The 24,716-nt window shown below is 36.8% G+C and overlaps 1 protein-coding gene across 1 annotated transcript in view; it reads left to right on the top strand.

Moving 5' to 3' along the window:
- The first annotated feature begins 200 nt into the window (after window positions 1–200).
- ND-13B (NADH dehydrogenase (ubiquinone) subunit ND-13B) overlaps window positions 201–24,716 on the top strand; it is a 58,763-nt gene continuing 34,247 nt past the window's right edge. The window contains exons 1-2 of the mRNA XM_090387623.1: window positions 201–397; window positions 21,283–21,327. Coding sequence (XP_090243749.1) covers window positions 377–397; window positions 21,283–21,327 — 66 coding nt within the window. The 5' untranslated portion in view covers window positions 201–376. The remainder of the gene's footprint in view (window positions 398–21,282; window positions 21,328–24,716) is intronic.

Genomic DNA, 24,716 nt, shown 5'->3' on the forward strand with positions numbered 1-24,716 from the left:
GTGCAATAGGTTATACACATTTTTTAAATATCGCATTGCGAAAAACCAACGTTTTCGGGAGAAAAACACCATGCCTTCCTAGCCTGAGACTACCTAATCAGCTACGTTGTGAAAATTCCAGTAAAATTCCTAGCGTCATTGATGGGATTCAAACTCTGGTCCGCCCGGTGTAGGGAGGACGGCGATTCTACCGACTGTGAAGACTATTTTATTCAAATGCACTGAAGGGTTTCACTCATTTAAAACGGTTGAACTGTGCCCACAAATTTACTGCTTTAGTTCTGATTTTCCCTCATTGGGGAAAAGAGAGGCGCTGGCCACAGTGATCAATGTCGTGATTGAAACGTCTAGGAATAGTGTATTTTGAGTAATCGATATGGCTGGTGTTCTGAAGAAGGTTGGTTTTATTTTAAAAGGTTTTAGGTTATTATGTGATCGCGACCCTGCTTTTATTTTCTGTTTATAAATAGGGAATGCAATTAGAATTGATTTTGGTGACAGTTAATATAACTAAATTCAGTTTTTGGAGAGCGGTGTTTTTTACATCTGTGACCTTTGGTTAATAGTTTATTATAAGCTGGCCTAGTTTGAATGGCCCAGGTTCTATTCACTTTGTAAACGCGAATAATTTTTACTATGGGTGTTTCATGATAAATTATGGCTAGTTGATTTTGTAATTATTTTATTTATGCTCCCGAAACATTTATTATTTTTTTTATGTCCCCGAAACATTTATTTTATTTTATTTTCTCCCTTATTATAGGAGTCCAAACTCAAGAAGAGCTTTCTGGATTCAATAACGGCTCTCATTGGATAGATGTACTGCAGTATTGCCATTACTGAAAAAAAAAAAAAGAAAACACCATATATATATATATATATACACACCTACACACATTAAGTCAGGGGTGCCCAATAATAATAATAATAACTGCAGCCAATCTATTCTTTCATATTGTTCTATATAACTCCCGATTTTAAGACTATTGTATCACAAAATTGACTTGTAAACATCCATTTTTCTATATTGTTTTTTTTTTTTTTTTTTCTTGTGTTTTGTAACTTCCTGTAATAATAATAATAGTGCATTAACAGTTATTATTATTATTATTATATAGTAATTGATGAATTTTCGTATTTGATTATTAAATGTAAAAAAAATAATGGCGGTAACAAAAATTAAATTCCACTTCAAAATTGCTTAATTAGTAGTATTGGGATTGGTCTTGCACTTGCAACTCATGCCTAACTGTTTAATCATTCTGAATTTTAACTGTTTTAGCCTCTAGCCAAAAATGTTGGGAATCCCTGTACTAAATATTTCTGCACACATATTGGTTTTGGTACAATAATTCATGATAAAGCAGTTTTCAAACTTTTGTGGAAAATGCAATGGTTGCACAGATAACATGAGGAATTTGAATACTAAAAAATAGGGCATAAGGCAATGGTCAGGCCACACCCTGAGTACTGTGTGAAGCCTCATTTTAGGAAGGATGTAGAGTTGCTAGAATGAGTACAGAGAAGGGCAACAAGACTGGTAAAGGGAACAAAGGGGTGCTCTTATGAGGAAAGGCTCAAGTTCTGCAAATTGCAGTTTCTGAAGACTAGGCACCTGCGGGGTTATCTGATTGAGGTGTACAAGGCCTTGAATGGTTTGAGCAGGCTCAGTGCTGATAGGATACTTCCACTTGCTCAGATTAAGAACCTGAGGGAGCATAGATTCAAATTGAGAAAAACCCCGGGGGCTCACATCTGGTGAGTATGGGCTTGGCACACCCAGGGTCCTGAGCTGGATATCATCATTCTTCTCTTTCTTGGTGAGTCCCTTCTACTTTTGACTCTCTCTCTCTCTCAGGGTTACTCGGGAACTTTTTTTTTTCCCTGGTGCAGCATAAGCCTCAGGCTTCCTTGCATCATATGGATATTAATAATAATAATAATAAGTCAGTTATAGAATAGATGTGTGGAAGTTTCTCTCTAGCCAGTGATTGCTGAAACAGATTTCCATCTGTTGTTGGTGGAAGTTGATAAAGCTTAAATAAATTTAAGGCTGAACTAGACAAACATTTGGAGTGACTGGATGGGTGAAATGGGAAGGGTTTTTTTTTTTTTTTTGGCTGATGCTCTATAAGCTTGCTTTCTTGCATCATATGCCTCAACCAATGCTAATGCTAATAGTACATCTGGTTACTCTCAACATTATTCTGAAGTTTTAGGACTGAGTTTCCAATCCACAAAAAGTAATATGTTATCAGAGTGAAAGTGCTGTTAGTATTTGCACAGCATAACTGAATGAACAATATTTGAAACTATTTTTGTTGAATTACAGATTCATCTGTTTGCAAGAATAAAAATATAGTACCAGACAGCAGAAGGTAATTTTCACAGATATTGAAAACAAATTCAAGGAAAGGCAGTTACATCCATGTCACTCAATTTCTTTTTTTACTGTAATATTAATTTCAGATTAATTGATTTTTAAACTGAATTATTACTGCTGTGTACCTAAAATAACGGTGGCTTCTGTGATAGTGTGATGACTTTGCTAATTTTTACTAGTTTAGAAAGGTCTGGGTTCATATCTTTTTTGATGATTGACTGGTAGAATTTGTAAAGACCTGTTAATTTATTGGCTACAGTTAACTATTCCCACCATTTTCAGGTGGGAATAGGTTTTTACTACCCAGGAGTTTTAATGATTCATGATATTCATTAGCACTTCACAGACATAATACTCAGTAAATCATATTATCTGGTATACCATGTGAACTTGTGCATTGTAAGCAAAGTAGTTGTTTCACTACAAAGTACCCACCCAAATAACCAATGCTAAATAACTGTGTACTTATCCTGAGTATAAATTTGGGTGCCTCATATTTTCAAAGTGAAACCCTAACGAAGGGTTAGGGTTTCACTGATTGAAGTTAGAATTTAAATTCAGGGATTCCATGGTTTCAGCATTTGCAAACTCCTGTTATGTAGGTATTATGCTGTAAACTGTACAAGTTGACAACACGTAGGTCTCTTGTTTGACATCCTTGATTTTGACATGGACATGTATTGTATATGTGATGGGGCAACTCCTGAACATTAGTTCAACTCTGCTATGGTATGCTATGATGATATGTAGTAGTAGTGGCATGTGATGCAAGAAAGCAAGTGTATGAGCTTATGCAGCATCAGCCAAAAGAAAAAAAAATACAAAACAGTCCCTTCTAAATATTTGTCCAGTTCCTCCTTAAATTTATTTAATCTATCAACTTCCACAACGACAGATGGAAGTTTGTTCCAGCAATTAACCACCCGCTGGCTAAAGGCAAATTTCCACACATCTATTCTACATCTGTCCTTCCTCAATTTCAATTTATATGCCCCCTTAGGTTCGTAATCTGAACAAGTGGAAGAATCCCATCAGAATTCAGCGTGCTCAACCCATTCAAGGCCTTATACACCTCAATCAGATCACCTGGCAGGTGCCTAGTCTCCAGCTGCTGCAATTTGCAGAACTTATGCCTCTCCTGGTAAGAGGATCCCTTCGTTCCTCTCACCAATCTTGTTGCCCTGCTCTGTACACGCTCAAGCAAATCTACATCCTTCCTAAAATGAGGCCTCCAGACCTGCACGCAGTACTCAAGGCGTGGCCTGACCAATGCCTTATGCAGAGGGACAATCACCTCCTTTTCCCTGCTAACAAAATTCCTGTATATCATCGACAACACCCCATGATCTGCCCTGGCAGACTGTCTGCATTGCTCAGAAAACTTTATATCTGACTGCACAATTACTCCCATGTCATTTTTATTTTTTACCATCTTAAGTGTAGTACCACACAGTTGGTACGTTTCTCTGGGGTTACTTCTACCCATATGCAGTACTTTGCATTTTTCAATGTTAAACTTCACTTACCACTTCTCAGCCCATCTGCCCAAATTTTCTAGATCCTGTTTGCAGTAACACACTGCCATTACTATCATTAACAACCCTGCCAACCTTTGTATCATTTGCAAACTTCGATACTAAGCCTGATATACCTTCATCAGTATCATTAATAAATATACAAAACAACAGTGGACCCAACACCGAACCCTGTGGAACTCCACTAATAACATTAGTCCACGAAGAGCAGCACCGATTGATTACCACCCTCTGTCTTCTCCCACTCAACCATCCTTTTATCCATTGTAGCAACTTACCCTTAATACCATTCTGCTCTAATTTGCACAGTAGTCTTCTGTGCGCAACAGTGTCAATGTAACTCTGTAAATGGTGAGAAATTAATATAGTGCTGTGTTAGTTCAGTGTATATGTCATTCAGTTGTTTCTGGCCACCTTGCTACCAGGAAGAAGCAATCACTAAGAAGGCTGCTTCTCGGTACTTGTATCTGCCATAAGGAAGTAAACCACAACCATACATAAACCATCCATGGGGAGGTAGGTTAGATTTACATGTACTGATTATGATTTAGACAGACATACTGCCTGTGCCCTGTTTACTCTCACTTTAATCCTGAAACAAATATATCATTAACCATAAAGCTCTCATTGGGCAGTTTATAAAATATACAACAGTACTTTAGAAAATGACTAATAACATCTTTTCTCAGTGACATGGGCATGCTTGTTTTTTAATATCATTAGGAGTTTTTGGTGTGAATTCTGACAAATTGACTGGAATCAAAATTTCTAATAGTTGATAACAAATAACTTTCAGTTATGAAGTGTCTTGCTAAATAGTGAGCATATTTGAAAGCTATCACCCTTTCAAAATCCCAGAGATTATTTTATTTTAAATATTTCAAGCAAAACACACTTTATAGATTAATTTCTAACTAGAAAATTCATTTGCAGAATGTATTTATTAGGGAAAAAAATTGCTTTTGGACTTTATTTTATTTGTATAGATTACTCATTTCCATTTAGAATGGAAGCTATCAATGGATGCTTGTAGACGCATGTGTGTCTACAAGTGCTTAGAAACATAGATAAGTAATGACGTAATTTAAGATGGCAACTGGTCAACCATGATCCATAGAAATAGAAACACAATATAATTTTCTGTAGGATACCATGCATTTCTCTATTTTATATAAAATAGAGAAATGCATTTTAAAAAATTTAAATAAATAAGCTATAAGATATACATTCTTGTTCATTTTTAACCCTTCCAAGAGTGAGTTTATAAGCACTGTGTGGGTCTGGAGGAGCAGTGTTTTTCATGGAATTTGAAAATTGTCAAAATTAAAACCACGTACATAAATGCTTTTAAATATTAATGTGTTCTTATTTTGATGTTTTTGCCCAATATTAGAATGAAATCATTCTTAAAATATCTGAAAAAAATTATAAAATACATATTGAAAAAGAATTTGAAAAAAAAATTCAAAAAAAACTCATCGTTGTAGATGCTTGTGTGTCTACAGGTGCTTAGAAACACAGATAAGAGATGGCCTCACTTACTGGGAAAATTTAATGTTAATGCTGTGAAACATTGTTTGAAATTACCTTGAAAACTGTATAATACATATGTACTCCAGAAAGATTTTAAAGTAGCTCATATTTGGAAAAAGCTCCCAGCCCTGTTTTAAAAGATTGTGTGTTGCATGATACAAGTATTAAATTGTTTTAAAAGTTATATACATTCTAAAAAAAAGTTTATAATAGCATACAATAAATATCACATTCACCTCAATTTTTTTCCTCTGCCATCCTACAGCACAGAGAAATCACAAAAGAACCGGTAGGCCTGAACATAGAATGCTTAAACCCACAGACTCTGGGTGAAACCTAGAGAGGTGGCAATTCTGCCATAGTTTGAAAACTAATTTAAAAATGAGAGATACTGATCACAACACCATTAAATATTGAAAGTTTTGAACCAAAACAAGTTATAATGAAATTTAAAAGTACTTATTGTCAAAATATATTATTGGTTGTAATATTCAAACAAATCTTATAATTTTATTCACAAAGAATGCAAAACTTTTAATATTCTTTTTTCCTCATCAAAATTTATATAAACTGTATTCTATAGCATAATGAAACAACCTCATTTCACCTCCCTCTCTCTCTCTCTCTCTCTCTCTCTCTCATATCATACAGTGAAATATAGACACACTGCTTGTGTCTGTGTTTAAAGCTTTCACAGTTCATTCCAAGCAAACTACTGCAAGAATCTGTGAACTACTACTGAGATTTGCCAATCATGATTGTGGTTCATAGCACATATAAACCTTTCTCAACAGTTTCATTATCTGATTTACAGTCTGTAATGCCAGGCATGTGATTGGTTGGTAATTTTGATAGTTGCAGATGACAGAAGCTGTATTGTGCTGAATATAGTAGTGTTAAGGAGGCTGTTGATGGCCTCTCCCCTCTTTAAATTTATAGAAAGATAAGAAAATTGGTGAAGAGAAATTGAAATGGGAGAAATGTTATTTTATATTTGATGTGATTGAGAATTCAGTATCTTTAGAGAAATAAGTTGGTAGGAACAAACAGGCCAAAAGAATCCATTTAAACAACAAAGACAAATCCTGCAGGCAGTGAGATCACTGCTGGTAGCAATAATTTCCTTCTGCATGGATACTTAATCACATCCTTCCAGTTCCTTAAAAAAGTGTGACAAATCCCTTACTTTCAATTATACATCCCATTGCACTTACCTCTAATCTCTACTCTTTCCAAACTAATGTAGAAATCCATAAACTCTTACAGTATCAACCTTCCATCTGATCAGTGATTGCTGATATTGATTCCACCAGTGTCCATCCACTTGTGATAAACTTGCTTATGTTATTCACCTTTGATGAATCGGATGGAAAAGTTTGGTGAAACTCAAGCAGTTACTATATACTGTAAGCAATATGGCCTTAGTTGCTGATGCTCCTAAAAACCAAATAACAAACAAACAACAAAATATGGTAGGATCAGTGTCATATTCTTGCCAAGGAACACAACTGCACTAATTCATCCCATGGATTGGGATGTTATTTGAGCCTTCAAAGCCTAGTATCATGGTGAGCTACTTGCTGGTGTTGTGAACTTAGAAATTCAAGTTCTAGAAATTCTGAAAATATTAACATTGAAAGACATTGCATCCAATATTGGATTAATGTTGGAGAAAGAAAGCTCAACAGCAATTGAAAACTGCTGAGGAAAAAGTATTGGAAAAGACGAAATCACTAATAATAAACTTGAATTAGCAGCATTTTCAGAACAAGAAACAGGCTGCTTGTAACATACTTGGTGGTGATCTTGGAGCAAATGACCTGGCTGTTTGGATTGAAATGGGTGCAGGAACTCCAGTTGTGCATTACCTGAGCAAGGAAGAAAGTTCGAGGAAGTTATTTTTTTATTATTATTTTTTTTTTTATGAAAACCCCAAACACGAAAGGTATCAAAACTTATAGTACTTAGTACCGTGCATGGGTTGAAGGAGAAATATGGGGGGAGGGGGATGCCGGACACTTTGCTCTAGAGACTAAACATGGGTTTCACCACTTCAAGCCTCCAATAAGCAAAGTGGTGGTATTTCACCGGTTGATGAAAGTCATCTCTTCCCTCTATTAACAGTGGGATGACAATTGACAGACAGAAGGCCAGTGACATAAGGAGTGATTCAAAAGATAATGTGGATGACTTATGTAAGAAAAAAGCACCAGAAATTAACAAAGTGCTTGAAAACATTAATGAAGTGATGGCACTGTTAGAATGTCAAAGTGATACTGAACATCTTCATTCATTGCATCAGACCACTATTAAGAATTATGTACTGAAAAAATGCAATCATCAGTTACAGCAAACTAAACTACATGACTATTTCAGAACATATGTGTAAAATGTAAGTCTCATAGCATTGTGTATTAGTAGAATGTAAAGAGAATGATATAATCTTTAATACTTTGTCTTTTAGGCTGTATACTCATAAAGCATTAGCATTAGTAGAGGCATATGATGCAAGTAAGCAACCTTATGCAGCATCAGCCAAAAAAAAAAAAAAAAAAAACGCACTCCCATTTCACCCCTCCGTTTGTTCCAAATACCTGTCCAGCTCAGCCTTAAATTTATTTAGACTATCAACTTCCACAACAAAGGATGGAAGTCTGTTCCACCAACCAACTACCCGCTGGCTAAAGGCAAACTTCCGCACATCTATCCTACATCTGTCTTTCCTCAATTTGAATTTATGCCCTCTCAGGTGATTATTCTGAGCAAGAGGAAGAATCCCATCAGCACTGAGCATGCTCAAGCCATTCAAGGCTTAATACACCTCAGTCAGATCACCTCACAGGTGCCTAGTCTCCAGACACTGTAATTTGCAAAATTTAAGCCTTTCTTCGTAAGTGCAACCCTTTGTTCCATTCACTAATCTTTCTACCCTTCTCTGTACTTGTCCAACAGCTCTACATCCTTCTTAAAATGAGGCCTCCAGACCTGTATACAGTACTCAAGGTGTGGCCTGACCATTGCCTTATACAAGGGAATAATCACTTCCTTATCACTGCTAGAAAAATTCCTGTATATCATTGACAAGACACTATGAGCTACTCTTGCAGACTGCCTGCACTGCACAGAAAACTTCATATCTGCCTGCACAATTACCCCCAGGTCCTTTTCATTCTCTACCACTGTCAGTGTAGTACCACAGAGTTGATACGTCACTCTGGGGTTACCGCTTCCCATATGCAGTACTTTACATTTGTCAATGTTAAACTTCATTTGCCACCTCTCAGCCCATCTGCTCAACTTTTCTAGATCCTGTTGCAGCAGTGTACTGTCATTAGCATCCTTAACAACCCTGCCAACTTTCGTATCATCTGCAATCTTGGACATTAAGCTTGATATACCATCATCAATAACATTAATAGATAAATACTTTATTTACTAAGTAAACTGTATTTATGTTAGAAAAAATGGTAAATTTTTTGGCTATAACATGCATTCGTTTATAATGCAGTTATTAAAGTTGTATTTGTAAGAACATGGTATAAGAGAGAAAAGCATTGTCTATCCCAGTACTACAGTTAATGTTTTTATTATATCATACACAGCCCAAAAGTAGTAAACATATCAAAAAAAAAAGAGGCAATTTCCCAAAAGGTGTTTTCAGCAGTTTTCAATTTTGATAAAATAAACAAAAAAAAAAAAAAAAAAAAAATCATGCTGGTGTATTAATGTTCTTCATTCGTGTTTTTTTTTTTGATTAATGCTAATAATCTGTTAATTTAAATCGAAAGATGATTGTTATAAAATTTTTTTTCATTTGGCTTTCAACATGCACAAGCCTTTTAGTTACAGAATTCACTCATAACTACTCAGTGCAGACTTGCAAGAAATAAGTTCTTGGTAGGTATCTTTAAGTAGCAGAATCCAACAATGAAGTGTTTTTGCTCTTCTAAGAAAGAGGATATACGGAATTTTTTTTTAATATATATATATATATATATATATATATACACACACACATGCACATTTGAAAATAAATTAGCAATGCCGTATCAGAAATACAGTGGTTACCATTAGTATGATCTCTCAACAAGGAAGTAATCTCTCAATGAATATTTTTTAAAACAGTTGGAAACAATTGCATAATATGGGATATCATTACTTCTAGAGGTAGATATATTGCTTATTAATTATGTAATCTTGATATGTCCCAAGGGCTATTCGATAAACAATGATCATAATTTTTCATGAACAACCAAATTGCTTGCTATTTCTAGCTGAGCTGTTGAATTTAAGACCAAACCAAGCTGCATCATGTAGCAACTACACAGATGACTTGTGTGCATGGCGTAATCTTGGCAGTTGGTCAAGTTTATGCTTGTTCAGTTTTGCCTACATAACAGTGGATGTGACATGCGAAGAACAGTATGCTGCTTTTAAATTTTTTCTCTGTCTCAAGAAAACATCAGCTGAAGCATAAAATGTTAAAAGAGGCTTATGGTGAATCTATGCTTCCACATAACATAGCTCTTAGTAGTTTAGAACATTTAAAGGTGGACGTGATTCAATCACAAAAATCGGGGGTCATGGAACCCCACCACTATTGTTGCTACAGAAACCATAAACACTGCTTCTGTAATCATGAGATAAGATCATTGTATAACAGTAACAGTAATGACAAAAATGCTGAGAATATTAGTAAGAAGCACTCATGGTAGTATTCTCCATAACCATTTGCATGTGACACATGTTTGTGCATACTGGGTTCCAAGACTAATCATATCTGAGCAACAGGAAGTTCACATAGAGGTTTGTTGGAGCTGCAACAGACAGTTACTGAAGACAGTGAGGTTCTGTGCAAGGTGATCATGGCAGATGAGACATGGCTTCATCATTTTGGCCCAGAGAGTAAGAAACAAAGCTCTGTTTGGAAGTGTACGTCATTGCCAACGCCAAAAAAGCAAAAGTTCTCGATTCTTCAGGTTATGGTCATCTCTTTTTTTTTTTTACATTAAAGAATGGTTTACCAGCATGTGCCACATTTAGTTAGGGTAGCTAAGAATAGAAACAGGTGCATGTATACTTGTGTGTACACCAATGCTAGGAGTTTGGTAAATAAATTTGATGAATTTGAGGTATTTCTCAAAGCATCAAAGGCAGATATTATTGGGATATCAGAGACGTGGTGTCACACAGATATAAGGAATGCAGAACTGGAATTTGGGGAGTACAACGTCTACAGAAAGGATATACAGGATAGGAAGGGAGAAGAGGTTATGCTATTAGTTAAGAAACACATAAAATCTGAGGAAGTTAAACCAGTCAACATCGTTGGACAGTGCAGTGTCGAGTCAGTTTGGTGTGACATAAGCACTGGGAGATCAAAATTAGAGTGGAAATAGAGTGGGCCAGTAAATCAGAGAGTCTTATAACGGGGGATTTTAATTTCCCAGATATTGACTGGAATTTGTGGGTTGCTCACTCACACACTAGCAAGGCTTTTGTGGATTTATTGGATGATTGCTTTCTACATCAGCATGTTCGGGAGGCAATTAGAGGGAGTAATACTCTTGATCTGATTATCAGTAGTGATTCTTCGAGCATTAAGAATCTGCAGATAAAGGAACCACTAGGTGGCAGTGATCACAGTTTGCTGAAGTAGGATTTACTCAAAGAGGTAACTACCATCAGGTTCAGGGGTAAAGGGCAGTGTTTTTTGCTTTCGTAAAGGCGACTACGATGGTCTGAGACAGTATTTAAATTCTATACAGTGGGACCAACTGATGATGTTACCAACAGCAAATTCAAAATGGGAAGCATTCAAAGAACTTAACTTGGAAGCTGCTATTCTTTACATAACAACTGAGAAATATTGTTCAAGGTTTAGGCCTAAATGGATGTCATATGAACTAATGAGACATATGGCAGAGAAGAAAAATGCATGGGATACATGAATTAACACGTGACACAGAAGCCTATGATAGATACAAGTTGATCTGTAACCAAGTTACAAAGAAGGCAGGCGAAGGCAGATTACAAGAAATCTTTGGCAAGGGATGTAAAGAAAAACAGCAAAGAGTTCTTTACTTCTGTAAACTCTAGAAGGAAGGGGATGAATCAGATTGGTTCAACTGTTGATGATCCTGCTCAGGTAGCTAACAAACTAAATGAATATTTTGCATCGACATCCACACATGAGGAGTTATTCAGCGAGGGGAATGCCAGAGGTGTATTCAACTCTGGCAGTAAGCTAGATAATCTTGTAATAACTGAGAGTAAAGTGGAGGAGAAATTGTTGAAGATAAACACAAGAAAGGCACCTGGGGTGGATGGGATCTATCAAGTTATATTAAAGGAGGCAGCAAAGGAAGTAAGCAAACCCTTAGCCATAATTATGAGAGCTTCATTGGACTCGGGGGGAAACCCATAGACTGGAGATGTGCAAATGTGACCCCAATTCACAAAGGAGAATCAAAGGCTGACAAGTAATTATAGACCTGTGAGTTTAACTTCTGTTCCAGGAAAATTAATGGAGGCACTGGTTAAAGAAGCACTTCAGGATCATCTAGACAACACTTCAGTTATAACTCGGACACAGCACGGTTTTGTTAAGGGGAAGTCTTGCCTGACCAATTTGGATACTATGATGCAGTCACAAAAGAACTGGATGCAGGGAATAACTTTGATATCATATACTTGGATCTTAGAAAGGCTTTTGATACTGTTGCACATGGAAGACTGCTGCACAAATTGGAGCAGTGTGGCATTGGAGGCAAATTGCTGCTATAGATAAAGGGGTGGTTGAGGGGGGGGGAAGACAGAGAGTGGTAATCAATGGACACTGCTCATCGTGGACTAATGTTATTAGTGGAGTCCCTCAGGGTTCAGTGTTGGGTCCATTATTGTTTTCTGTATTTATAAATAATATTGATGATGGTATATCAAGCTTAATGTCCGAGTTTGTAGACGATACAAAGGTTGGCAGGGTTGTTAAGGACACTACTGATACTATGCTGCTGCAACAGGATCTGGAAAAGTTGAGCAGATGGGCTGAGAGGTTGCAAATGAAGTTTAACATTGACAAATGTAAAGTACTACATATGGGAAACAGCAACCCCACAGCAACATATCAACTCTGTGGTACTACACTGACAGTGGTAGAGAATGAAAAGGACCTGGGGGTAATTGTGCAGGCAGATATGAAGTTCTCTGTGCAGTGCAGACAGGCTGCAAGAGTAGCTCCTGGTGTCTTGTCAATGATATACAGGAATTTTTCTAGCAGGGATAAGGAAGTGATTATTCCCTTGTATAAGGACTCAAGGTGTGGTCAGGCCACACCTTGAGTACTGTATACAGGTCTGGAGGCCTCATTTCAAGAAGGATGTAGAGCTGCTGGAACGAGTACAGAGAAGGGCAACAAGATTAGTGAATGGAACAAAGGGTTGCTCTTACGAAGAAAGGCCTAAGTTTTGCAAATTACAATGTCTGGAGACTAGGCACTGGCAAGGTGATCTGATAGAGGTGTATAAAGCCTTGAATGGTTTGAGCATGCTCAGTTCTGATGGGATTCTTCCTCTTGCTCAGAATAATCACCTGAGAGGGCATAAATTCAAATCGAGGAAAGACAGATGTAGGATAGATATGCGGAAATTTGTCTTTAGCCAGCGGGTAGTTGGTTGGTATAACAGACTTCCATCCCTTGTTGTGGAAGTTGATAGCCTAAATAAATTTAAGGCTCAGCTGGACAGGTATTTGGAACGAACGGAGGGGTGAAGTGGAAGTTTTTTTTTTTCTTTTTTGGCTGATGCTGCATAAGCTTGCTTTCTTGCGTCATATGCCTCTGCTAATGCTAATCATCATGCAACTGTTATAGGACCTTACTGCACACTTTGCAGTATCACATTTGTTGCAGGTGACCACAACTGTCATCAAATATTTAGCCAGCATCGATATCAAATGTAGTCTTCATCCTCCCCCCACTGCCCTGACCTTGAACCTTGTTTTTTTTTTTTTTTTTTTCCAAAGTTAGAGAAGGAGCTGCAAGGAGAATATTTCCTGGCAGCTCCTTTCTGACAGAAGAAGTGGTAAAGGCATCGGAGGTGGTTCTCAAATGCATGTCAAAAAATGGCGCTTCAACCATAGTTTTGAAGAATAGCAGAAATGTTGAAGTAAGTGCTCTTAATCAAATGGGGACTACGTTGAAAAGTAGTTGAAAAGGACTGTCAAAATATGGATGATTAATAAAGGCATGTTGTGAAGAAAAAAAAATTATGATCATTCTGTATTGAATAGCCATTGTACAAAAGTAATATATAACATGTTTGGAATAAAACGTCAAAGTTTGTTTCACTTATTTTTAGGTTTAGAACATTTGTTGTCTGGATGATATTTGTCATACTTTAACTGAAATCTTTGAATTTGATGTTATCATGTTCACTGCTTCCTAAATACAAATATGTGACTTTGAATTTTAACAACTCTACGTTTAGAACTTTTTCTTCCAATATGACAGAAGGAAAACCAGATAATTTTATCAAGCAACCTTCACTGTAGGCCAATTCAGTCATAAAGAAAATACCCTAAAATGGAAAGAATGAAAAGAATGCCTATCCAATCCTGATTGATTCAATCCATTGGATTTTAATCCCTAGTCAAAAAGCCAGCAGCGAAAGTGTTGAATGGGACTAAGTATTGCTACTCAGATTTTACAATTTCTGAATTAAAATTTTTCTTAATCAACTGCTTTTTTTTCTCAATGGAAAGGTTGTTCTCCATCCTCTACTTAGTCTAACAATATCATTGGTGTACCTTTTGAAATGAATGTAAACTGATTTTTATCAAAGCAGTTGTAGTGATGCAACACAACTGCTGTTGTACAGTTGTTTGTCATTGTACTGAAGAGTAAGCATTATATACAATGTTATGTTTTTTATTTATTTATTTGTAATTATTATTTTCATTCAAATAAAATTGGTTTATGTTCTTTTAAGTCTTGTAGATTAACTCAAAACTTGAGGGACTCAACAAGGCTCTAGGGGGAAATAAAATTTTATCAGTGTGCCCATAGTTGTAGGTGGGAGGAATCTATTTTGTAGAGACTTTATTCATTTGAACAAAGGTGGTACAAAGGTTTTTGCCAGTATTACTATGGATATCTTAAGGATTCAGGGGAACTGCTGGTGGGAGGGTAATATAGACGTCTTTATCAGGTGAAATTGGTCAAGTTAGTTTACACACATCTCAAGAATTCTTGTTTATTGCCATATAAACAAATTTCACAACAGCTAATGTTGCAAGATCTTTTAAGAGTAGCAACATTTAAAATGAGTGAAAAGATAAAGCTAGGGAAACAAGCTTAAATAACTTCTAGGAATGTGCCAGGGTAGTAAACTATAGAAGAATAGTTAGTCTTAATTGTGTCTACAGTAATATTAAGGTTGTCAAAAATGTGTCTATTAGAAACGTGGCGTACCACCTGGAAATTGGGGATAACGACTTCCACTATGGTGTGTATGATATATTTACAAAGGACGGGAGATAGAAGGGGTTGTGGGATCCTGCATCTTATCAAAGACATCTTGAGTGTGAAAAGGATTTTGCTGAGTTACGCCTGCCAGCATAGAATGTGTATGGTATGAGTTAGTTGGAAGCAAAGGTGTAACAAGAATGGGAGTGATCTACAGACCAGAGAATCATGAAGAGTATGATGGGGGATTCTCTACATGCTGATAGAATAGGCAAGCAAGTGTGAATGCCTTATTAGGGTGACTTCAATTGTCCCCTAACTGATTGGAACACATGGGAAGGAAATTCATCATGGGGAACAAAATTGTTAAATTAACTAGACACTAGATGATTATTTATACCAGCATGTTACAGAAAACAATGGTATAAGAATATTCTAGATGTCATCATTACTTATGAATCAGTTGATATCATGGGGCTTAGAGTAGAATAACCATTGACAGGTAGCGATCACATATTCATTAGTTGGAAGGTGAAAACTTGTGCCCTTACCTTTAAGTACTGCAAAGTACTTAAAGGTAAGGGCAAAAGTTTTAATTTCAGGAAAGGAGACTATGACAGTTTAAGGCCTTCCATGACATCTATTAATTGATTGGGTGGCATTAGAATTATTGAATACCTTTAAAGCAGTAATCATAGCCATGAATGCATATATACGATTAAGAAAGTAAAGCGAGAGGAGGATGCTGAGATAGATGAATACAGAGCAGGCCAGTCTAGTAGAGCAAACATCAGCTTAATTTTGCCTGGGCTGCTTTTTGTTAAGGACCTTATCAGGTTCACGACAGTTCTAGTAATGCGAAATCTTTGACAGACATTGAGCATGGGAATGTCATTACCCTAAGAAGAAGAAGCGGCCCAGGCAAAATTAAGCAGATTTTGTTGAAATAATATTCCTGTAAAATTGCTATCAGAGATAATCCCTACACAGGCTGCCACGTAAAGAAGGGGACAGAGGAAAGGAAGCATAAAGGGTGCTGAAACGAATTTTACGTGTCGCCATATACAAGCCTATCGCCCAAACACCGTTAGCTATTGTGGATTGAAACACATGCCGCTCTACAATTTATAGCCATTGTCAGTTTAATAACAGGCTTGCAAAAATTCTTGACAATTTAACACTTGGCTAAGAGAGCAAGAATGGGGACAAGGAGTTTTTCATATATATAAATTGAATAGGTATTTTGCATTGGTCTTTACTAAATCATGAATACTGAAAAAAGACCCTTTGTGTTGAGGAGAGCTTGTATGAGTGAAGCTGAGGCCATTATGAAACTAGTGATTTCGAAATTACAGATGACTGCTTATTAGAAAAACTTTCAAGCCTAAAGGCCGGTTAGGCTTCTTGAGTTGATGGTATATACCCAGTAATTTTGAGGGAAGCAGCCAGAGTGTGTGCTGAATCACTGAGGTTAATTATGAGGGCATCACTGGACTTGGGAGAGATTCCTTTGGATTGGAAAAGTGCCAACGTATCACCAATATATAAAGGACAGTTCTAGAAGTGAAGTTGGTAACTACAGCTTGGTTAATCTGACTTCAGTGTGAGGGTAAATCTTAGAAGCAATAATTAATAGTGCAATCCAGGGACATTTAGATATAAATGGAATTCTGAATAACATACAACATGATTTTGTTAAGGGAAAATCATGTTTAACTCACCTTAAGCTGTTTTGACATTATTCATGATTTGGATGTTTGGAACAATTCCAACATAGTTTGGTCCTTATGGTTGTTACAGACATTCTCTTAGGTGTGACAAGCTGGGCTTGGTACCTGGTAGTGTAAAATGCTGATGGAACTGATATTCAGGTGACATTTGAGTCAAGTGGACTGAATTTCAGCCAAGTCTGGTTGTTCTACAACACTCATATCCTCTGCTTGCACTTTCACAATGGTGGGACTGTTAGTAACCCTGGGAATAACCCCCAGGGTTACTAACAGTCCCACCATTCTGAAATACAGCACCTAGTATACTAGAGGTAACACAGGAATGCCATCCCTCTGTGGCAGTACTAAGGTGGTAGATAACTCTCATCAAGTGGTGCAATACCACTACTTTGCTTGTTGGTGGCTTGAAGTTGTGTAACCCATGTTTATTCTCCAGATCAAAGCTCCAGCAACCATAGCTTCCATTATGCAGTATGATTGATGTCTTTTGAGATTATGATGTGGATCATAGCAAGGTCCAATCTACTTTACATTTTGAGGGTGCAGGTATAAAATTGTGTTAGCAGGCTGGCCTGTAGATAGTCTACCAGACCAAACCTGTTGGTAACTCTCTAAGGGGAATCCAGATCAGCTAGTGTATAATCTTGCTGCATCTACTATGCCAGACAGTGATTGGAGGGAGTTCGAGTAGGTATTGTTGAGGCCGAATTATGTCAAGGAGCTGGGTATATTCTTGCTGTATCAAAAAATTTCATATACTAGAGGAGAGAAGGGCACCAACGTGCCCTTCTCTCCTTTACTTACTATTGAATACGTTTATGAATTCCACTTCGTACTAATAGAATAGACTTATCTGTGGAAAGATCTAAACCTCCCAAACACTTCCTCATTCATTTCACAAATATATGTGGCCACAGTCCCAATTTCAGTGATATCCATTTCCACCTACAGTCTGCCAAGTCAATTACTTTTTCTGATAGAATCACAATAATTGGTTGATTTAATTACTACTCATCTCATTTGTCCTAATTATTTGCCATATGATTCCTCCTACTTCAAATGCGGTACTTGTGCACATGTCCACTTTGATATTCCCTGTCAGAGACTCAGTAATTTATAATCCCCTCTTTTCAGTCTTATCTGGCTTTATAAAATCTCTCTACCCATTCAGTCAAATTCATCTACTGCCTCTATTGTTCTACCACCTCCGCTAATCACATAGAACTCCTTGACTTCCTTTCTTCGAAGTTTGACTTTCTGTAGTTCAACTTTCCTAACAGAGGTAATGTACTTTGGTGATTTTAATCTTCACAACTGCACCTGGCTTTGCTCTCGTTTTCTAGTAATGTGGACACATCTGACATTTAATTTTTCATTCATTTATTAATTACACACGATACACAGTATACAGTCTCAAGATTATGTACATTAAAGTATATACATAATTTATATACAAGATGTCTTTACTCCACTTTAAAATCTCATCCTTTATTTAAACCTTGGTTTTCCAGTAAATGTGCTAAGGCTGCTCAAGATAATGTTTCATATCACAATTGGCTTGCATCCAAATCTCCAGGTTCATTTTCTGCCTACACCAAAGCTCGCAACAATTGTAAAGCAATTATTAATCAGTCCAAACTAGCGTTTAAACAGGCTATGAGTAGAAAACTTGCTTCTTGTCCAAATGGTAGTTGAGCATTATGGTCTCTTGCCAAAGCTATTGGCCACAACTTTTGCCAGTCTCTACTCCTACCTTTATTAAAATGCTTCTATTGCCCCCTCAGCTAATGTCGATCTGCCAGCATTCTGCTTTTCTTCTAATTCATATATTGGTGAGCTTAGTAAACTACTTTCTATTCCCAGTACATTCCATTCAGTGCCTACTGTGGTCTTCCATCAAAAGGATACCAGAAGAATTTTAAGCAGTCTCGATGCCAAGAAAGTGCCAAGTCCTGATGGTATTTCTTCACTTCTCAAAACTTGTGCTTGTGAGCTTACTCCTGTTCTGTGTCACCCTTTTACATTCTCTTATTCCATTGCCATTTTTCCTTCTGCTTGGAAATTTGCTCCTATCCAGCCCGTTTATAAAAAGGGTGACAAATTCTTTCCATCAAGTTTATCATCCCATTGCATTTACATCTACTCTAGTAATGGAGTAATGGAGAAATCATTAACTGCCAACCCTTAAACTCTTTAGAAACCTTTCATCTGATCAGTGATCTTCAGTGTGGATTCTGTGATTGTTAGTCCACTAATGATATACGGGCTTATGTTGCCTATCAATGAATAATTCATTGGAAAATTTCATGAAACTTAAATAGTTGCTCTTGGAACTTCAAAGGTCATGTTTGGCAACTGTTTTTTGTAATTGGATATCCATTTTTCTCCCTGACCCCTCACTACAGCTCTCTGTCTTCTAACTTCTCCACTAATGCTGGTGTTCCCCAAGATTCAGTTCTTTCTACCACTATTTTCCTCATTATTATTATTATTATTATTATTATTATTATTATTATTAGCCATATGATGCAAGGAAGCCTGAGGCTTATGCTGCACCAGCCAAAAAAAAAAAATTCTAGAGTTACCCTGCGAGAGAGAGAGAGAGAGAGAGAGAGAGAGAGAGAGAAGTAGAAAGGAATCACCAAGAAAGAGAAGAATGATGATATCCAGCTCAGGACTCTGGGTGTGCCAAGCCCATACTCACCAGATGTGAGCCCCTGGAGTGATGTATATTTATGACCTTCTTCCATTGATTGGAAATCCTATCCATAGTTTTGCTGATGATAGCACATTGCATTCTACCTTCCAGTTTGAGAAACCATCCATTGCACAAACAGCTTAAACTTATTGAATATCCACTACCCATTCCTTAAATGCTGATCATCAGGTAATTATCCAGTGGGGCAAAGGTAACTTACTAATTTCAATCCTAAAACTCTGCCTTGTCTTGTATCTTGCAGAAAAATTCCTATGCTCCTATATCTTCAATGACACTGAGATTTCTATACAATATCACATATCTATTAAGGGTTATCCTGACTTCTCTCTCTTCTGCTGTTGGCATTACTTTTCTGCTAAACAGCTACTCACTCTGTACAAATCTCAAATCTGTTCTACCATAGAATATTGTTCTATGGTAGAAAAGAGGGTAGTTAGGTTAATTAATGACCCATTTCTTACAAAGTCTCTCCACTCTGTGTCCTCTCCCTCTCCACTCTATGGTGCAAGGAAGCCTGAGGCTTCCTTGCACCATATGGCTAATGATGGTAATGATAACCTCCTGTCATACATATTACCTGAAAATTAAAAACTACAGAAATTCATCAAGTATTTTCTTTCATCTTCTCAACTCTTCATGCATGGTACTAACTTTGCAAGTGGGCTCCCTCCATACATGGACTGCTGTTTCTGATGAAGGATGAAGGGGCAATGTCAAAATTTGCAGAAGACTTAAAAAAGATTGGGAGAGCCATTAATGATCAATGCCAATCAGTGCTCTTTCAGGATTATTTAAACAGGATTCATGGTCAGAAAAATGGCAGCTATGTTTTAATGCAAGGTGGGGAACAGCAACTCAAAATAATTTATACACTTGCTGGGGTTGAATTAAAAACAGTAGAGGGAAAAAAAAGGATCCGTGAATTATGATGTAGGCAGATATGAAGTTTCCTGAGCAGTGTAAGCAGGTGGCCAGGAAAGCCCATAGTGTAGTAGTAGTAGTAGTAGTAATGATTTATTGAACAGTATAATGTAAAGATAGGTCATAATCCCACCGTATAAGGCAATTGTAATGCCACATTTGGAATACTGTGTCTAAGTATGAACTTGTGTGAAAAACATTGAGCTTCTTGAAATGGTCCAAAGTTGGGCAACTTGCATGGTGAGATTGACAAAAGGACAATCATACAAGGAAACTTCAATTATGTGGGCTACAGAGCTTGGTAACCAGGCACCTTAGAGGGATTATTAAAATGAATGAAAATGAATTTTTCACTCAAAGAATTTCAGAAGTAGGGGCCATAAATTCAAACTACATGGAAAGAGGTTTAGACTAGATTTTAGGAAGTTTTCTTTTGGCCAGTGAATCACTGATTACTGGAACAAGTCTCCACAGGTAGTTCAGGCCGACAGTTTGGAGAAATTTAAAAGTCAACTGGATAGTTACCAATGTGAGGGAGCACGTAATTTGTTTTGTATTTTCTTATCTACTTTTTTTGTCTTTTTTTTTGTCCTTTGTAGCATTTTGCTACAAAGGAAGCCTGCAACTTCCTTGCAATACATGGCTAATACTAATTTCAGAAATACACCAATATTTTTAGAATGAAACCAAGAACAGGAAACAACTTTTCCACTGAGAAAAAAAGTAGTTGATTTAAGAAAAATGTAGAAATTTCATTTAGAAACTGTAAAACATAAATGGTTAGTTTAACATCAAATTCAAAAATTTCAGTCCAAATTTGAAAAAAAAAAAAAAAAAAGTACAGATGACTAGTAGCTGCTTTTTAATTGGAATACCCATATATTGTACTATAGTTAATTTTTCTGAATCGAAAAGTACAACACAGTTGTCACTTGATTTTGTATATTTCACTGGATTTTATTATTCTTAATTTCAAAAGCAATTTTTCATCTTTTCAGTCAACAGGACTAACTGGGTTAGCTGTAGCCAGAAATCCTCATCATGTGAGTAATTTTTAATATTTAATGTATCCTCATAAATTATTTAATATGTAAAGTGAATTGATTCAAAATCTAGTTATCTCCAAATAATCTGTAAAACAAATTTTGAAAATAAGTTCAATGGTTCTTATGAGCATACCTCAGTCATTTAAGAAATCAACCATTATTAACTGGTTATCTTGACCAACTTATATTTGATTAATTCTTCCTCAGCTGTATTGATAGGTTAATCATGTTAAAATTGGTTTAGTTTATGCTCAAAAGTTCTGTATGCAGATATTTCATTTTTACCAGTACCATTCCCCCTCCCATTTTTTTATACGTAAAATGGATTCATAACTTTTAATTTCAGTATTTTCTTCTTGAATTTTAGACTCTTCTTAACTCTGTCTGGCTGTCTTAGAGTATAAACAGAAAATGTACAATTATTATTATTTATTTTGTTATTTTTAGGCCTGATATAGCTGTGTTAGAGTAGCATGCATGCACATTTAAAATTGACCATAGTTTGAGCCCACTTGACTGCCATATATGGTGAATGATTGTATTCTTGCCAAAATTATTTGTACACTTCTGTGACCTGTGTAGTCTTGATAGAGTATAAACAAGAAGAATGTATGTGGAGACCCATCACTACATATAGCCTCAGTATTGTCCTGCTCTCAATAAAAAGACTTTCTCTAAGGGAGAAGTATATCGCTATTTATTTAAATTGTATGCCATTACTCATACTATGGTTTTTGACTGTATTTGGATTTTTGGCAGTGGTTAAACAGGCACTGAAGGACCAGCGATGAGATAACCACAGTATGTAAGGTTTGTGTGATTATATTGTAATTTAAAAAAAAGCAGTGTATGTATACACAAAAGATTTTTTTTTTTTATGTGAAAACATCTATGGTGCCACTAGATTAAAACTCTTTAAATTTTTGAACGGTTTGATTGAAACTTACTTACTTATGCTACTTAGAAGGTTGATGTTGATCAAAATCTTGAAAGCAGATTTTATTAAAGTCTGCATTTTATTCTACAATAATATTACTACCCACTTTCTTGCATAATATTCTGCTCTTATCCTTGCATAATATTACTACCCACTGCTTACTCTACCAAATCAACGTTAGTGACTGAGTTAGCATTGTTAGCACCATTTAGGAAGTGATGTCATTTGGTTCATTTAAAATCTAACAGCCACCTAATAGGAAGTGACGTCAATTGTGTCATTTCCGTAAAAAATTTTAACAATCAGTTGTGTCATTTCTGTTACCTAAGAAAATTTCGTTACCAATCGATTTTACTCTAGTGACACCAAAGATGTTTTCACATCAAAAACTCAAGTAAAGTGAGGACAGAAAAAGTCTCATATTAAAATAGGTATAGTTTATTATTGTACAGGTAGGACAAAGCCTCGTTTTATTCATCAGTGAGTGAACTGGGTTTGTTTATTGCTGCATACAAAATGAGGCTTTGCCCTATCTCTACAATAATTTTTGATAGCACCTTATAGCATAGAGCTTGTTTATTTACATGTGTAATTCTTCATTAGTGATTTTAGCATACCTAACATTGCTACAAGATGTGAGATTTAGTGATTTTTTGGGTTTCAGTAGTTAACTCAGGTCCACTAAATATTTAAAGGGGAAGGAGTATGCAGAGAAATATATATAGAATTTTATCAAAATCATAAGGGGCCAACACCAGTGTATGGACCTGTGTTTTCTGCACTCTAAAACTGACCCCAACATTTGGTATGAATGATTTAAATACTAAATATTTGGCTCAATCCCTATTACTATGGACATGTCACTAAGCATTAGATAAAATTAACCGTTCCATGCATAAAGATACACAACTCAATTTTAAGAGTTTAAGTGCAAATTAATATAATGAACCAAATTTGTGCATGTAGCTTGCAGTAAATAGCATTGTGTAAGCATAACTTGATGATTCTGTCACAATAATTCAGTTATGTTTAGCCACTATAAATACAGTAGACTCAAAATAATGGCACCCCAAATAACAGCACATTTAAATCGGATGTTTATACAGGGTGATTCACTACCAGTGCAACAAACTTGCAGGAGGTGTAGGGGGCACAAAGACGAATCGGAATCACATAGCATTGCAGGGTCCGAAATGCCTTCGTCATGCGGTAGAGGACGTTGAACGGGAGGTCGCGTGAACAGCGATCCCGCTGGAAGTCAGCATTTGCGAACCAGTTCCCCGAGGCAGTAGGATGGACGAGTATTCAAACGTTGAACTGGCCGACATGCACCTCGCGTGTGGAGCTGCAGATTGTAACGGGCGTGCCACTCTGCGCTTGTACCAGGAACGTTTCCCGCACAGGCGTGCTCCTCGTCATACGATTTTCGCACGTGTGCACAGAAGGTTACGTGAGACTGGTTGTTTCACGAGAGGTACCATGAATCGAGAGCGAACGACAAGGACGCCAGACAATCAGGAGAATGTCCTACGTCTTGCAGAAGGCAATCCGAGTACGAGTACTCGAGCGATAGGCCAATGATTGGGTATTTCCCAATCCACTGTATGGAGGATACTGTCAACAAACCAAATGAGTTCATACCATCTGCAACGTCCAATTGTTGGAACTTGCGGATTATCCACTCCAGAGGACTTTTGATACTTGGTTTCTTCAACAGAAACGGTTCGCAAATGCTGACTTCCAGCGGGATCGCTGTTCACGCAACCTCCCGTTCAACGTCCTCTACCGCATGACGAAGGCATTTCGGACCCTGCAATGCTATGTGATTCTGATTCGTCTTTGTGCCCCCTACACCTCCTGCAAGTTTGTTGCACTGGTAGTGAATCACCCTGTATACTGTTATTTATTATTGTTATTTGGTTTTTTTTTTTTTTTAAGAGCATTAGCAACTAAGGCCATATTGCTCCGGGATATGCGGTGGTCATTCCCTGACCTTTCCGCATCCTCCATATTTGGTGGTGATGGGCTTGAACCCTGGTCTAATCAAGAAGCGTGTGCTACGCACTGCTGCTGCTTCCCACCTGGCTACGGAGGCACCCACCCTGTATACAGCGCAGATGTCTTATAGTGCCAAAAAAATGAAACCGGCAAGTCATGTGATTACTGTATTTGTTTCAGTTCACCATTTTTAAAAGTGAAATTTGCAGATATATTTGAAATATGTCAAGTGAATATATCAAAAATAACTTGGGAAAAAACCTTGCTATCTACTCCTGACACTGACTAACTCGGCCATGGAGTGAAAAAAGCTCATAAGAGTTCCTTGCATTATCGACAGGATTCAAAACAGGCCTTTTCAGTCTGTTGTGGAGAGGATTGTGACAATACCACTGTGCTACCGCACAGACTAAACTTGATACAATAAAGAAAATATAACGGGATGTAGGTA

The sequence above is a fragment of the Mastigoproctus giganteus genome, chromosome 13 (genome assembly GCF_048544385.1).
Source record: "Mastigoproctus giganteus isolate SK-2022 chromosome 13, ASM4854438v1, whole genome shotgun sequence".
In the NCBI taxonomy this organism is placed as follows: Eukaryota; Metazoa; Arthropoda; class Arachnida; order Uropygi; family Thelyphonidae; genus Mastigoproctus; species Mastigoproctus giganteus.